General features: G+C 39.8%; 1 protein-coding gene across 1 annotated transcript in view; it reads right to left on the bottom strand.

Moving 5' to 3' along the window:
- Positions 1–9,975: 9,975 nt before the first annotated feature.
- LOC137997764 (uncharacterized) overlaps positions 9,976–15,000 on the bottom strand; it is a 17,301-nt gene continuing 12,276 nt past the window's right edge. The window contains exons 3-4 of the mRNA XM_068844003.1: positions 14,235–14,299; positions 9,976–14,119 (exon numbers count right to left, since the gene is read on the bottom strand). Coding sequence (XP_068700104.1) covers positions 13,307–14,119; positions 14,235–14,299 — 878 coding nt within the window. The 3' untranslated portion in view covers positions 9,976–13,306. The remainder of the gene's footprint in view (positions 14,120–14,234; positions 14,300–15,000) is intronic.

Genomic DNA, 15,000 nt, shown 5'->3' with positions numbered 1-15,000 from the left:
ACGTAACCTTTCCTTGTACTTGTACATGTTCATTGCCGTGACTTTAACATCTTCGGTTCCCACGGCCTGCTCCCGTCTGACCTTGTAGCTCAGTCGGTAGAGCGGCGGAGATCTAACCCGAGGGTCGTGGGTTCCGAATTCCCACCTTGGTCAGAGTTTTTCTCTGTCTTTGTGTGGGCCCATTTCCATCAGTAGGGCTAACGCTCGCATCTAGCACTTCACATTACACTCTATTCAGTTAACTCTGTTTAAAAAATATAAGTGCTACACGGCCAACGTTTGTATAAACGTAACCTTTCCTTGTACGCTACTAGAGGACTATTAGTAACGTTGGCTTTAGTTGCTCAGTTACATACATTGTACTTTAGCAGATGCATTCGCGAACATCTTGGCAAATAGGCAATTTGTTAATCGATGACAATCCACGATGTGGGATGCAAGATAAATCCTGAGTCATCATATCTTACAATCGCTATGTCCAGTCAGTCTTCTCAAGCTATGCGCTAAATTGGACATTGCGCATGCCCTCTGAAGCCAGGTACTATTCTGCCCTTCTGGGGAAATTCTTAACGCCATATAGTGATAGATAGCATGAATATTTTTTCCCTCTAACAATGGCAAATTATTTTCTTGGCAAGTCAACTCGTTCCTATTTTCAAGACACAAACCTCAGAAGTAGTCACCACTGGATCACAGCAGTTGCTGGTCGCCCTCACTACAACATCACCATCACAGTTATCGCAGATAACCAAAAGTCCGGGTTCGCCACCTACGCTTGCAAAAAGACATACAACCAAGGCAAATGTAACCCCGGCACTCCATACCATGACATTTCTGGTGGGTCTGCTAACTTTGTTGAGGTTCGTCTGAACGGTTCGCAGGATTACGGAACAGTGACTGTCATCGTTCGAGGTGATGGACGCTACAAGGATCTTAACAAGTATACCTTAGCTGCATCGACTCCGTACTAAAGAAAATTTAGCGTCCAGGCCTCGCTCTTCCAGCTGTGATGTGACAAGGCTAAGTTATTCCAAGCGTGACCACTCTCCCGGGAATTTGTCGTTGTTTTGTTCGGACAACTGCAAACAGTGGGCTCAGCTGTTCCGTTCAAAAATTCCTCTTCTAAACACAAGGAAGTGTGCAAATGCCCCACGCACGGGACAAAACCAGAATGAACATTTTCTTGGAAAAACGGTAAAAATATAAAATCCAAGCACGACCAAAATTGCTTGAATGAGTATATTTTACTTAACAATATCATAAAAAAGGCACTTTGACTTCAACGTGACCTTTTAATATCGTATTGTTGGTCTTCAGAGCAGCAAAGTGAATGATATTCTATCCATATACTGGGAAAAAAATTAAATTCCCTATTGCCGGAAAAATTGAAATATCCCGACACCCCGAGCAAGCCCTCTCCAATAAATGCCCGACCATTGGGAAGGACAAAATGTCAAATACCCGGAGAGGGGGGAGGGTGGTCACGCTTGCCTGACTGAGTCATTAAAGCTCATAGGATTAGGCTGAACTTTTATTTGTATCAATTATCTTAGACTTGACGCATTATGTTTCTTCTTTCACTAAATATTAAAAGTAAACGCTCTGGAACATTACATTTACTAGTCTCCCTCGCAGCCGTTTTTAGTCTCGTCACGCAATGCCCTTCATCCTGTGGGGGAAGCGTTGCGTGACGAGACTAAAAACGGCTGCGAGGAAGACTATACATTTACGTCACTGTCTTTAATCTCCCTTTTTCAGCAGAATTCTGTTAAATCTTACCGCCAATCCCAATTTCCTGTTGTTGCGAATATTGGTGGTCATTTTGCAAGAGTTTTGCTCCAGTTGGACATAACGCACTGTAAAGTTGAAAGCACTGAAATATTACTATTTCCTTGAGGAGTCCTGAGTACTAGAGTGAATAAAGGAAAATTCGATTTGAATCCCTGGGGGCGGAGGAAGTACTTTAGGAATTTCTGGGTGGGAATGTGCCGCTGGGACCCTGGAACCCTTAGCCTATACCAGAGCTAGTTCAGCTGAATTTCGCTACCCTATACTAGAGTAGACTCCCACCGATTTCCGTCTAAATACCGATACTTGACAGTTAATAATATGCAGAAGTGTTTCATGATAGCCATTTATCGACACTGTTGAGGCTGAGTTGCGTAAACTTAAACTTTGCCGACTCGATTCTTTTATATTTTTGAGCGGGAATTTCTGGTTTCCTTAGTCTTGATAAAATCTCCAAGCGACTGGTCAGTTTCGTGAAAAATGATACCCTATTCTAGACCCAAACGCTCTGATTTATATACCCTATGCTAGAGTAAACTGCTTGAAAACCATACCCTTCACAGCGGCACATACCTATATAGCCCATATATGGCAGTACCCCCCCTCCCCCGGGATTTGAATACGCTACGTATAAATGGTAATATATTTGAATCCGGAAAGAAAAAGTTCCGTATTCAAAAATATACAGATACGTGGAATAAAAAGCCAAGTAAAAAATGGAAAAGGATTACATCCACATAAAAACTGTTAACATAAGCCAACGTCTTTCTTCATTTATTGAACGCTAAATTATGCTCTACATTAATCTTCAATATTCATTTCAATTTTCTTTTTGTAAACCGAAGCCTTAGTATTATAGTAGGCTACCAGAACATGCGGGAGCAATACACGTATATATCTCCCTTCAGGGTCTGAGTATTTCTGAGCAGTTTACCATGGATCAGTGTCACATAAAAACCGCAAGCAATAAGCTAGGATAAGCAACTATTTTCAATTTTAAAGGTCCACCTTCAACTGACAGGCCGTGCCGTGGAACAATTCCAGCCAAAGCTGAAATTCATCCAATCAGATCGCTGCGATAAGCAATGCGAATTTCCATAACAAAAACTAACGGTCGAAAAGTTTGTCGGTCAAAGGTGGGCCTTTAAGTACTAAATTTTCATCTGTGATTCTACCACTTAAAATTACTGGAAAATTAGTAGCCCACCTATTTTAAAGGATTATTCAATAAACCCGAGCGCTACATTGGCCGTTTTTATACTAGAGACGCATAATTCGTCTGGGACGAACTTGGGCAAACATTTTTTCTGCGTCTGTTAAATTCGTCTAGTATAAAGACGGCCACAAGACGTATTATGCGTCTGGACGAAGAATTAATTATAAGTGCGTCTTCGAAGACGCACTAAACTGGAAAGTTTGTCCAGACGCATTATGCGTCTAGTGCCCGTCTTTATACTGGACGAAATTAACAGACGCAAAAAAAATGTTTGCCGAAGTTCGTCCAAGACGAATTATGCGTCTCATATAGTTCGTCCCGTCTTTACACTAGACGGATAACATGAGAGACGCATAATTCGTCTGGACGGATTATGCGTCTCTAGTATAAAAACGGCCATTGTGCTATATATTTATCGCTCTAATATTTAGATATGTCTGTTTATGGGGCGCCGTTTGTAAAAAAAATTATTTAGAACAAATTTGTGACATTTTTTCTTATTTAGAACTAATTAAAACTGCCAGAAAATTTATTTATAAATAAGACGCAAAACTAGTCGCATGATATGTAAATAATTGTTTTAGGCACATCCTGATTTATAAATAATTTTGATCGCGAAATGAATTATATATAAATAATGAATTACACAACTTCAATTATTTATAAATCAGTCTGTCTCTAAAATATTTATTTACATATCATAAAGTTAGACAAACCAGTTGTAAATTTATTATTTATAAACAATAAACTCCACCTCGCGTGTAAATCCATTATTTATAAATAATGACTTTCGCGTCTGGGAACAAAGTCATTATTTATAAATAATGACTTTCAACCCTGGGAGCAAAGTCATTATTTATAAAAAATGAATTTCAACCATTATTTGTAAATGATAAAATTGGCTCTTGCCGCATGTAAAATCATTGTTTATAATAATGCGCTCCACCTCGCGGAAACCATGTAACGTTTCAAAGAGATTGACATTATGGCGGACCGAGATAGATTGTCTCGTGCTATATCAGAAGCCGTCTCTCGTGCCGTCAGTGATGCCTTGGAAAGTGCCTTGCCTAAGACAAGTAATCGGGTAAGTCACAACGTGGCTATCCGATTTTAATATTTGACCTCTGATTGCTGCGCTTTTATCATTCGATTCCCCGCTTTTGTAGCTTTCACCGAATGAAAATAGCTCTCGCTCTCAAGGAAACACCGTCGTTTCTGCGGTGGCTAATGCTTCCAGCACAAATCTGCAGGTGGGAGTTAATCACTTCAAGTACCTTTAGGACAAAAGCAATACCACACTTTCATTGTTTGCTTTATCTAGTGGCTTCACTGGAAGCGTTGAATGTTTGGTATAAGTTTGTCACGCCATTGCGTGACAAGCTGCATGTGAAGTTTGTTTGTTTCGGGCATTAGTTGCTCCCTAGCCTGCGTGGCAGGCCGTAGAAAGGAGCGCCGGAGTGTAAGGAGGGAGGGAGGAGGGACGGCCTGCAAGGACGCTATTGTTTTCTCGGTTTTTTTCGTCCACCAGATGAACGTAAAAATCCTGATTGGTCAGATTTTATGAATTACTCAATCCGTCGTTCTGATTGGTTAGCGACCTGTCATGCAAGGGCATCGGTCTTCTCAATTCAATATTCAACATGGCGGATCGGTTTGAACTGTTGCTGAAGGAAACGATGCGATCTTTGGAAGAAAATGGAATCAAATTCATGCTAAAAGCAGAGCAAAAGACGGCGATCAGACATTTGTTTGAGAAAAAGGATCTTTTAGCCGTTTTACCAACAGGCTATGGAAAGAGTCTAATTTTTCAGCTTCTTGTGTTGCTCGCGAAAAGAGCAGGAAATTATGCTTCTTTGTTAGTCGTAATGAATTTGACTGCTTGTAATTTGGCTTTTGGAAGACATCGAAGGAGGGAATTTTAATGTTGTCTATGCATCAGCGGAAAGTGTCACAGATAAGCGATTTCTTCAATCACTGAAGAAGAACACTACTTTCAGTAGCAGTTTAGTGGCTTGTGTTGTGGATGAGTCGCATACAGTTGAAACATGGACCGGTTTAAGGTGAGGGATTGTATATTTTAATATACAAACGACATATCCAAATCGTCAATGTTGCATTTAGACAACACATTGCAATGAACTGCTCTAAAAAAATCGCCGGTTTTTCCGCGGTCGTCAAATTGTAGAGATTTTTTGCTCTTCACATTGGACGCTTCCATTACTTTTTCGTTTCTTTTTGTTTCAGGAGAATTAGTTCAGGAGAATTAGTTCTTACGCTTTTTCGATTAGGAGGACTGCTGCGTGCTGCAGGCGACAAAACGTCGAGTAACTTTCTCTTCGCACCTTCGGAATTCTCCTTGTTTTCTTCTCTCTTCAGCGCTAAACCTGTAGTTATGAATGGGAAAAGTTCACACAAGTTTTTGATCTTCCGATAACAGGCATTGCAGGCCACTTGCGACTCGTTGTGAGAAGCAATCACTGTTATCCCAACGTTCTTCAGAGATCCGCTCAAAACAACTCCGATGTAAATATATTTACACACGATTTTGCCACACAGTTCCCATATGTCACCTTCAGATTCGCCTGGCAAACTCTACAAACATCGTTACAATTGTTTTCTTTTTTGGGCCGGCCTCTTTTCCCTTTTTCCATCCTCCAAAGATATTCAAATTATTTCATTTTCTCGCGCAAAAAATGAAAACAACACATACGGAAACCGGAAACAGGTACAGAATTTGCTGCCAAAAAAGCGGCGTGATTCTGATTGGATAATTATGACAGCCAGACATTCCACAGTTGAGTGGGTTTTGCATATTTAATTAGGGGGCGGAATGAAGAAAACAATAGCGTCCTTGCAGGCCGTCCCTCCTCGCTCCCTCCCTACACTCCGGCGCTCCTTTCTACGGCCTGCCACGCAGGCTAGTTGCTCCCCACCCCCCGCCTCCCTTGTAAAGCCGTTTCATATGTGTTAAATAACGAGATTAAGGTGTTATAAAGGGCCAGCTGGGTTGGTATTGTAAATAGCGTCCCTGACTCTTGAACCCAATGACCCATGAGCATCACTTCTCCAACATTCGGGTGGTTGCTTGCAATCACTTCAACAGCCTGGCGTATCTCAGGACCACTTAAGGGGGAAAATCTCTGTTAAAATATCGAATATCCATGAACAGGGTTGGTCTGGAAACATGAAATACATTGGTCATAGCAATCTTGAGTTTTAAGAAAGCCTCCAGTTGCTCCTTGTCAATTCTTTTCATTGGCCTCCCTTCGGACCTAAAGAAAAGAAAGCTATACAGGATTTAAAAAGTCATTCACAGTTTCACCTTAGTGAAAATGGAAGTAGTTCTTGAACGCGTGATCTTTCATACAATGCCTTTACTATAGACTGCCTTATAATTTCCAAATTCTCGTGTTCGGCTCAGCCGTGTAATCATAAGAAATGGTAATTCTGACTATGTGACAGTGTATTGTTTTTCACATGACCTCACTGCGGCCATGTTGGTGTCCCTAAAGAAAAAAACGGGAACTATATTGGTGTCCCACACTAACCCTGGGAATCCCACTTGCAAATTTTCTTCTGAAACCAATATGGCTACTAATGACATGAGTGAAAATACCCTACAGACATAAGGGGTGGGGCCACTTGAGGAGATTTAAAGATAGTCATAGAAAGTCGGTCTGGAGGTTTTTAAACTAGACTAGGTCTGCACTCCTTTATGCACCCATGTTTTATTAGGGGATATTTATTTTCCAGCGTTCTTAGTTTTCGTCTTAACTCGGCCCCAAAGTTAGCGTCAACACCGAAGGTTGGGGTATTCGTTCCCTTTTTCCCGAAGTGGTTTTGGGTTTCGGTTTCTGTGGTGTCGCATTCATTCCTTGTCGCGTTCATTATTATTAGTAATATCATTATTATTATTATTATTATTATTATTATTATTAGTAGTAGTAGTAGTAGTAGTAGTAGTAGTAGTAGTAGTAGTAGTAGTAGTAGTAGTAGTAGTAGTAGTATTGTGGTGATTGGCGTTGATTTGTTAATTTGAATTTACAGCTGTGTCCCCAATTAGTGCTCCTGGGCTAGAACGACTTCTTCTTCTTCTTCTTCTTCTTCTTCTTCTTCTTCTTCTTCTTCTTCTTCTTCTTCTTCTTCTTCTTCTTCTTCTCCTTAACATCATGTGAGTGATCAATAGTTTGCCAGTAAAGGTTGACCTATAGGCCCCTGTATTTAAACAGTTGAATGCGTCTCGTTGGGTAGTGTAGCCAGAATAACACCCGAGGTCTGGGTTTTCATCCACTACCCCACCCCCTAGCACTAAATTAGAAAGAACATCTACCGCTTCTACATCATCGGTACTGCTTCATCAGTGTTGTCAACTATCAAGTCCAATTCTTCTGGTGCGTTCTTACCTGATATGAGAAAAAATGTATCTAGCGATCTAAGGTTCATTAATATTATTAGTTATTAATGCAGGCTTCTCGAGAATTACGGTTTGGTGCGATTTAACCGAACGGTATTTTACGATTACACACACACAGAAGTAATTCCTGCAGTCTGTCACGCAATGGCGTGACAAACTTGTACCAAACATTCAACGCTTCAAGTGAGGCCACTAGATAAAGCAAACAATGAAAGTGTGGTGTTGCTTTTGTCCTAAAGGTACTTGAAGTGATTAACTCCCACCTGCAGATTTGTGCTGGAAGCATTAGCCACCGCAGAAACGACGGTGTTTCCTTGAGAGCGAGAGCTATTTTCATTCGGTGAAAGCTACAAAAGCGGGGAATCAAATGATAAAAGCGCAGCAATCAGAGGTCAAATATTAAAATCCGATAGCCACGTTGTGACTCACCCGATTACTTGTCTTAGGCAAGGCACTTTCCAAGGCATCACTGACGGCACGAGAGACGGCTTCTGATATAGCTCTATCTCGGTCCGCCATAATGTCAATCTCTTTGAAACAACGTTACATGGTTTCCGCGAGGTGGAGCGCATTATTATAAACAATGATTTTACATGCGGCAAGAGCAAATTTTATCATTTACAAATAATGGTTGAAATTCATTTTTTATAAATAATGACTTTGCTCCCAGGTTGAAAGTCATTATTTATAAATAATGACTTTGTTCCCAGACGCGAAAGTCATTATTTATAAATAATGACTTTGCTCCCAGGGCCAACTGGAAAACATGGACTGGACTCTGGACTGGACTCTGGACTGGACTTTGGACTGGACTCTGGACTGGACTTTATAAAACGAAGTTAATATTTAACTAATAATATAACGATTAACCGTTTCTAGTTAATTATTAACCAGCGAGAATGAGAATGAGAATGGATGTTTTTTCCAAAGGGAACATAAACGAAAAATCGAACAATGCTGCCCAGTAACTATTACGTGAATGTTGTGACCACGATATATCTCATCCGTGCGCTGTCTAAAGAATGTTAGGAATGTAGTCCAATTCAGTATATTCGATATGTTAAGCGCGATCTTTTTGCGCACTATTTCTACTATTGAACCAGCTAGGAAACTGCAAACTAAGCACTTCAGTTGTTTACAGCGGTAAATTAACGTTACAAACCCCCCCACTTCTACGCTTGGCTATGAATGCGTGAAAGCTGTGAAAGTTTGAAGTCCTCACGAGACAATGTAATGTCGTCACGCGATCCTATCTCGTGCGTGTGCTATTAATGTAGCGGACCACCCCTATAGTGAAGATTTTTATCACGTTCCAGTTCTTATCACACAAACGTTCATTTCACTCGAAACCACGCTGATGTAATTGTACCGACAACACTAAAAAGGTTGATGACAGTACGTTTTTTTCGGTGTATGTTACCTTGTACTCCAGCACCGATGGCAATTTGTCAAAGACTGTAACTGCAAAAATATTCGAAAAAGAAAAGAAAGTGACGAAGCTACTATAGATTCTTGTGCAGTTAATTTGTGCATTGTGTGGAATGGGAATAAAGTAGCGTACGAAAAAGGACGACTGTCTAATAAAGGCTAAAGGATTGCCTAACAAAGGCTATTTATTCCGAAACGAAAAGATATTCCTGATAAGATATTTCAAAGCAAGATAATTTTAAGGCGTTGTGGCTCCCTCCCTGTTGCATATGCATCTGTGCACCGTGTGCGGCTACTGTCTTGAAGGCATCTATCGGATCGCTTTTGTATTTGATTAAATTTTAGCTTTTTCGAGTTCGTGCGATTAATTTTTCTTCGGTATATGTTTGTAACATGGACAAAAGTCCTAAGCCAAGTACTAGTTACGCTGGGGTTGTAAGCGGAATGGAGTCAAACTCAGATCATGATGAAAGGTCTCGTAGCTGACTGACGGTGTACCAAGTGGAAAATGAAGAGGAGGCCACGACTATTGCTTTGGCGGAATCGCTCAAAAGTGTCAAGGTAGTTAATTATTTTTTTGTTGTCCAGCTTTAACATGCAGTGACTCTTTTCATCTTTTATTGCCTTAAGTAAGCGACCATGCTTGTTTCTGATAATGCATGCTTCGCTGTTCTCTTAGGAGAAACGAATCTATTCTACCAGTGACGATGATGACAATGACTACTTTAACAGGACAACACCTGGCAGCGCACGGATGAGATATATCGTGGTCACAACAATCACGTAATAGTAGCTTGACTTGATTGAAAGTTACTGGGCAGCATTGTTCGATTTTTCGTTTATGTTCCCTTTGGAAAAAACATCCATTCTCATTCTCGCTGGTTAATAATTAACTAGAAACGGTTAATCATTATATTATTGGTTAAATATTAACTTCGTTCAATAAAGTCCAGTCCAGAGTCCAGTCCAAAGTCCAGTCCAGAGTCCAGTCCAGAGTCCAGAGTCCAGTCTATATTTTCCAGTTGGCCTGCTCCCAGACGCGAAAGTCATTATTTATAAATAATGGATTTACACGCGAGGTGGAGTTTATTGTTTATAAATAATAAATTTACAATTGGTTTGTCTAACTTTATGATATGTAAATAAATATTTTAGAGACAGTCTGATTTATAAATAATTGAAGTTGTGTAATTCATTATTTATATATAATTCATTTCGCGATCAAAATTATTTATAAATCAGGATGTGCCTAAAACAATTATTTACATATCATGCGATAAGTTTTGCGTCTTATTTATAAATAAATTTTCTGGCAGTTTTAATTATTTCTAAATAAGAAAAAATGTCACAAATTTGTTCTAAATAATTTTTTTTACAAACGGCGCCCCATATCTGTTGTCACCTTAATGCCTTGAGTGAAATATGTTGATTTCACATTTAAATTCACGACTCATACACAAGAGTGCCTGTGCAGCTCGAACTGGGAGGCGAGTGATTTAATGCCGTCCTACAAAGGTACACAGAACATTATACGACTAGGCACAACTAAATCGCCACTCAGGCGACAAAATTTTTGTGCCGGCGCCTGATATAAAAACCAAAAAACCCAGTGGGAAAAAATGGGAACGTATTCCCCAACCAAAAGCAGGCGTACCAACCTCTGGGGGTTAGCGGTAAAACAACCTAAAGCCCGGTTTACACTACAGAAATTTTTTGGCACGGCTCGGGTGAAATTGGCACGGGTCCCAAAATAAAAGGTTCGCCTCGGATAAAATTTGCAGTGTAAACAACCTGTCAGTACCAAATTTCATTCGTGCCGAACCAAAATTCTTACCCTTGCTGGGACCTTCGGCGAGGTAGTCCGAGCACGGGTGAAAATGGTACGGGTGCTGAAAAAATAGGCACGGTTCGGATAGAACAAGTGGTGTAAACACTTTAAAGGGTTAAATTTGAGCCTTAATTCATATAGGCTAGCGGGTTTTTTTTTGTGTATATTTCAAGATGGCTGCTCATTTTCCACCAAAATCACGCGGACGTTCTTGATTATAATTGAACTGCGCATGTCTACAAGAGAACTTACCCGGGCCCAAAAATTTTCGCACGGTATTTTTGATACGGTAAAAATGGTGTAGTGTAAACAAAGTTTGCCGAGCACGAAAATTTTCTGTTGTGTAAACCGGGCTTAAATTACATGCGAAAAAAATGATTGTAAAACTTGAAAAGTTCGAGCGCTGAGATGAATATATTACAAATGTCAAACCTTATATTCGCCATATAACAAAAGGCTGAATTAACGCCATAGCGGCTCACGTGTTAACGTACCAATGGGAAAACATTCTTTGTCACTTCCATTTACAGTTTAGTTCGCTGAATACATATACATTCTGACTTCGTACTTACCAAAAAAAGCGTGAATTTAATTCTTGTTCGCGAATTATCGCGATGACCGGACATTTTTTATTTTACATGATTACTTTAGCATGTGGGGCTCTGCAATTCTGTAACACTAAAACACAAATTTAGGTATCGCATACATCTAATTGCAATAACGTTGTCTTAGAAAAATGAAAAAGGGAAAAAGCCAACTGAATAGGATTGGAATTAATTAGGCTATAATTAAGCAGATTCTCAGGTTGGATTCATTTACAGCCGTTGTATTTCCCCGGAATCTTTTTTATTGTTTACCAGCTTTAGAACAATAGCAAATTCCAACAGGCAAATACGACGTTCATGCGTGGATGCTGCAAATGAATTCATTGGGCTTATTAGCGTAATTAATTCAAATCCTATTCAGTTGGTTTTTTCCCTTTTTCATTTTTCTATGACAACGTTTTTGCAATTGGGTGTAAATATTCTTGGTCTTTGGCCATTACAACTTAATCAAACAGCGGCCACAAACATAATGATAACGTCAAACATCAAGACAAAAGTCAAGTCAAAAGTAAAATGCGCTTTATTATTATGTTTGTAGCCGCTGCTTGTTTTATGTTTTTGATTAGATATCGCATACCTCAGTCTATTTGCCAGTGAGGACGATGATCCCTAATCCGACACAAATCAAAAGACGAGTACACGCCGGTTTGCGTCTGTGCTAGCTTGCGTAGCTGGCAGAATAAAGTTTCGTGGAGGAGTTGTGGACACGCGAAATAAAGCGAAGCCGTGAGCAGAATGGGGAGGAGGACTTTGTTCCGCGTGCCAACAATACCGCCAGCTACGCAGGTTACGTCTGTGCAGACATCCAGCTAATCAATACTAATTAATGATTAATAATTTTGCCAATATAGGAAGAATAAACAAAACACAAACCAAAGTGGAATAATAAAAATCACCACGATATTATCTCAGTGGATCCCCTTCCACAAGGTTGAGAAAAGTGCAGTAAGAATCCGGCCACAAACCCTCTGTTTACATTTTTTCAAAAGGCTATTATAGTGGAGTTATTATTATTATTATTATTAAAAACTGGATCATTGGATAATGCAATTCGAGAGTTTTGATTGGCTAAGCCATCATGGGTTATGAGCCATTATACCATGATCTACAAACACGGCAAGCATAAGCGTGATTTTTTGGGCCTTTAATTTTTATTGTAGTCTAGTTTTCTATATTTTGGGGGCGTTTTTAATAAAACAATTATTCCACTCGCGCTTGTTGGATATGAGATGATTATAGCCAACTCGGCGCTACGCGCCTCGTTGGCTATCTATCATCTCATATCCAACGCGCGCTCATGGAATAATTGTTAAATAGACCTAATAGATAGCAGATACGGCGACCATTTTGATTTCTATCGTTTCGAAAGACTATGTGATGCTCAGGGGGCAAATACATGGGCATCCCATAATAGCTATTTGAAACAATAGAATTGAGAACGGCCACTATATCTGCAAAAACGTCTATTGTTAGGGAGAGGGGAGGTGAGGCGATAGAGTATCAATGTTAGGAATTTGTGTTAGGGGATGTTGAGAGTGTCACAATTGTTGACAGTTTGTGGCGTGCACAAGAACACCGTATTATAAAATTCTTTAAACTTCTCGATATAAAACACAAAGCAAGTTCTACAGTCATTACAGTCATGAACGCCTCTGAGGATACTCTTATGACATAAATATACAAAGCAAGCTCTTCAATAGGGGGCCTGCATTCAAAAGCTACATTTAGAGTTTAATAGTCAAAATCTAAATATAAGATCATGGGCTTACATCCGGGGAAAAGGAGGGGTGGTGAGGCTCGGAAGGATTCTTCTGTCTGAGATTTGGGGGTAATTTGGGAGGGAGGGGCTTATTGTCGGAATTTTACGGTACTGAGAGTCAACTTAGTTTTTCTATGTATTCACCAATTCAACCGCTGTGAATTTAACACATGTTCTTGCTTAATTATCAAGTACATTTTAAAAATGTATTGCCCATTTGGTTCTTCCACCTCAGTGTTATGTTTTATGTACTTGGATATTACTTGCTTCACTGTTTCATCTTTCCAGTTGTCACAATAACTGGTGCTGTGATCAATCTTATCAGCTTCATTATAGACTCTTTGTCCTCCAAGCCAGCACAGCTGTCATCATTCATGACACCAGGTTGTTTGTTCATAGACACAATAGCTTCTTCTTCTTCTTCTTCACCAAGAATCCCCTCCTCGTGAATTTCTTCTGAATTTTTGAGATTGTCAGCTAATCGTGACCTGAATGTATTAATGTCCCTCAAAATGTCTTGGGTAGAGACGTGTCCACATTCTCTCAACACTACCAGCTCATTTGGATGCTCGCGACAAAACTCGACAATGTCAGCTAGGCATTGCGCGAAAGACTCCATCTTTTTGTGTGCAACATATGACGCCTCTTTTAATTGACCACATGTTTGCGATAGCTCTTTCTCTAATTCTAACAATTCGGGTTCTCTTTTCTGGAGTTTGCGCGCTTTTACTATGGCACAAAGCGAACCTCCAATGAATAGGATCAACCCCAATGGGCCAAGAGTAGGACAGGTAGAACAGCAAGTGTGACTCCCCAATGACAAACTGCCCCCTGTGAGTGACACAATGCCCCCAACACATTTGACACGTATAGTACGGTTGTGTTCCTTTACCTTTGTTACGTAATCGTTGTTCATTGCTACAACGCGTTTCGAGATATCCCACGTCCTGAGAATCTGGTCCCCAAGTTCATCTTGCAGTGCTTTAAGTTTTTCATATTTCTGGTTCATTTCATTCACCCCACCTTCTGACTCACAAACAATGCGGCCATTGCAAGTAGCTTCTTCCAATGCACTTAGCTCCTGCAAAACAGAGCGAAATGGCCTGACTCAATAAAAATTTATTTCAAAAAAAATAAAAATAAAATACATTCAACTCTGAACACATGTACTCTAGTGTCAGTTAACTCATCATCACCTCTGATGCTCCAACTTGCGGACTCGATCCTATGGTGCTCTTCCTTGTCAGATGTCCTGGATGTCCTGGAAGAAGCGAAGCATTACTGTTTAAAGGGGCTAGGTCACGCAATTTTAGGCAATTTCAGCACTGATCGGATGGTCATAGAATTAACTAAAATATCAAAATAACTGTTCAAAACTATAGAAGAACTCTAACAAAACACAGGGAAGCCAAGAAGGGACATGGATGGACAAAACTGGAGAGGATTGAAAAGGATTGAATTTGAGTAAATTTGAAAAACGTCGGCCCACCTTTTTTCAAATTTATATCAGTCTATATCAAAATGTCATTTACACAGCTGGAAAATCATTCTCACTTGTTATGTGGCCGTGATTTTGCAAATGAAAGACTCATTCTCTGCCAATTTGACGTTTAGAGCTCATAATTAACAAAATTAAACAAAATTACCTAAAATAGCGTGACCTAGCCCCTTTAAACAAAATTAATTCAATGGCATTTGAATGGTGTATAATTAGTATAATAATACACCCAAAAACGTTTTGTTAACATTTGAAATGAAAAGTCAAGCGTCAATTTCGTAGTTTAAAATAATCTGCCGTACTTCCTGTACAATATAATCAATAGCCATTTTCCAAGTTCGAGTGAGGCCTAATACTACTGTAAAGTTATTATACCCAATTATTCCATCAGAGATCAACCCTAGTATTGGAATTGGGCCCACACAAGAACAGAGAAAAACTTTGACCAGGGTAGGTCAGAGTTT

The sequence above is a fragment of the Montipora foliosa genome, chromosome 3 (genome assembly GCF_036669935.1).
Source record: "Montipora foliosa isolate CH-2021 chromosome 3, ASM3666993v2, whole genome shotgun sequence".
NCBI lineage: Eukaryota > Metazoa > Cnidaria > Anthozoa > Scleractinia > Acroporidae > Montipora > Montipora foliosa.
Note: the sequence above shows the minus strand (reverse complement) of the source record. Positions and strands in the feature narration are given on the sequence as shown.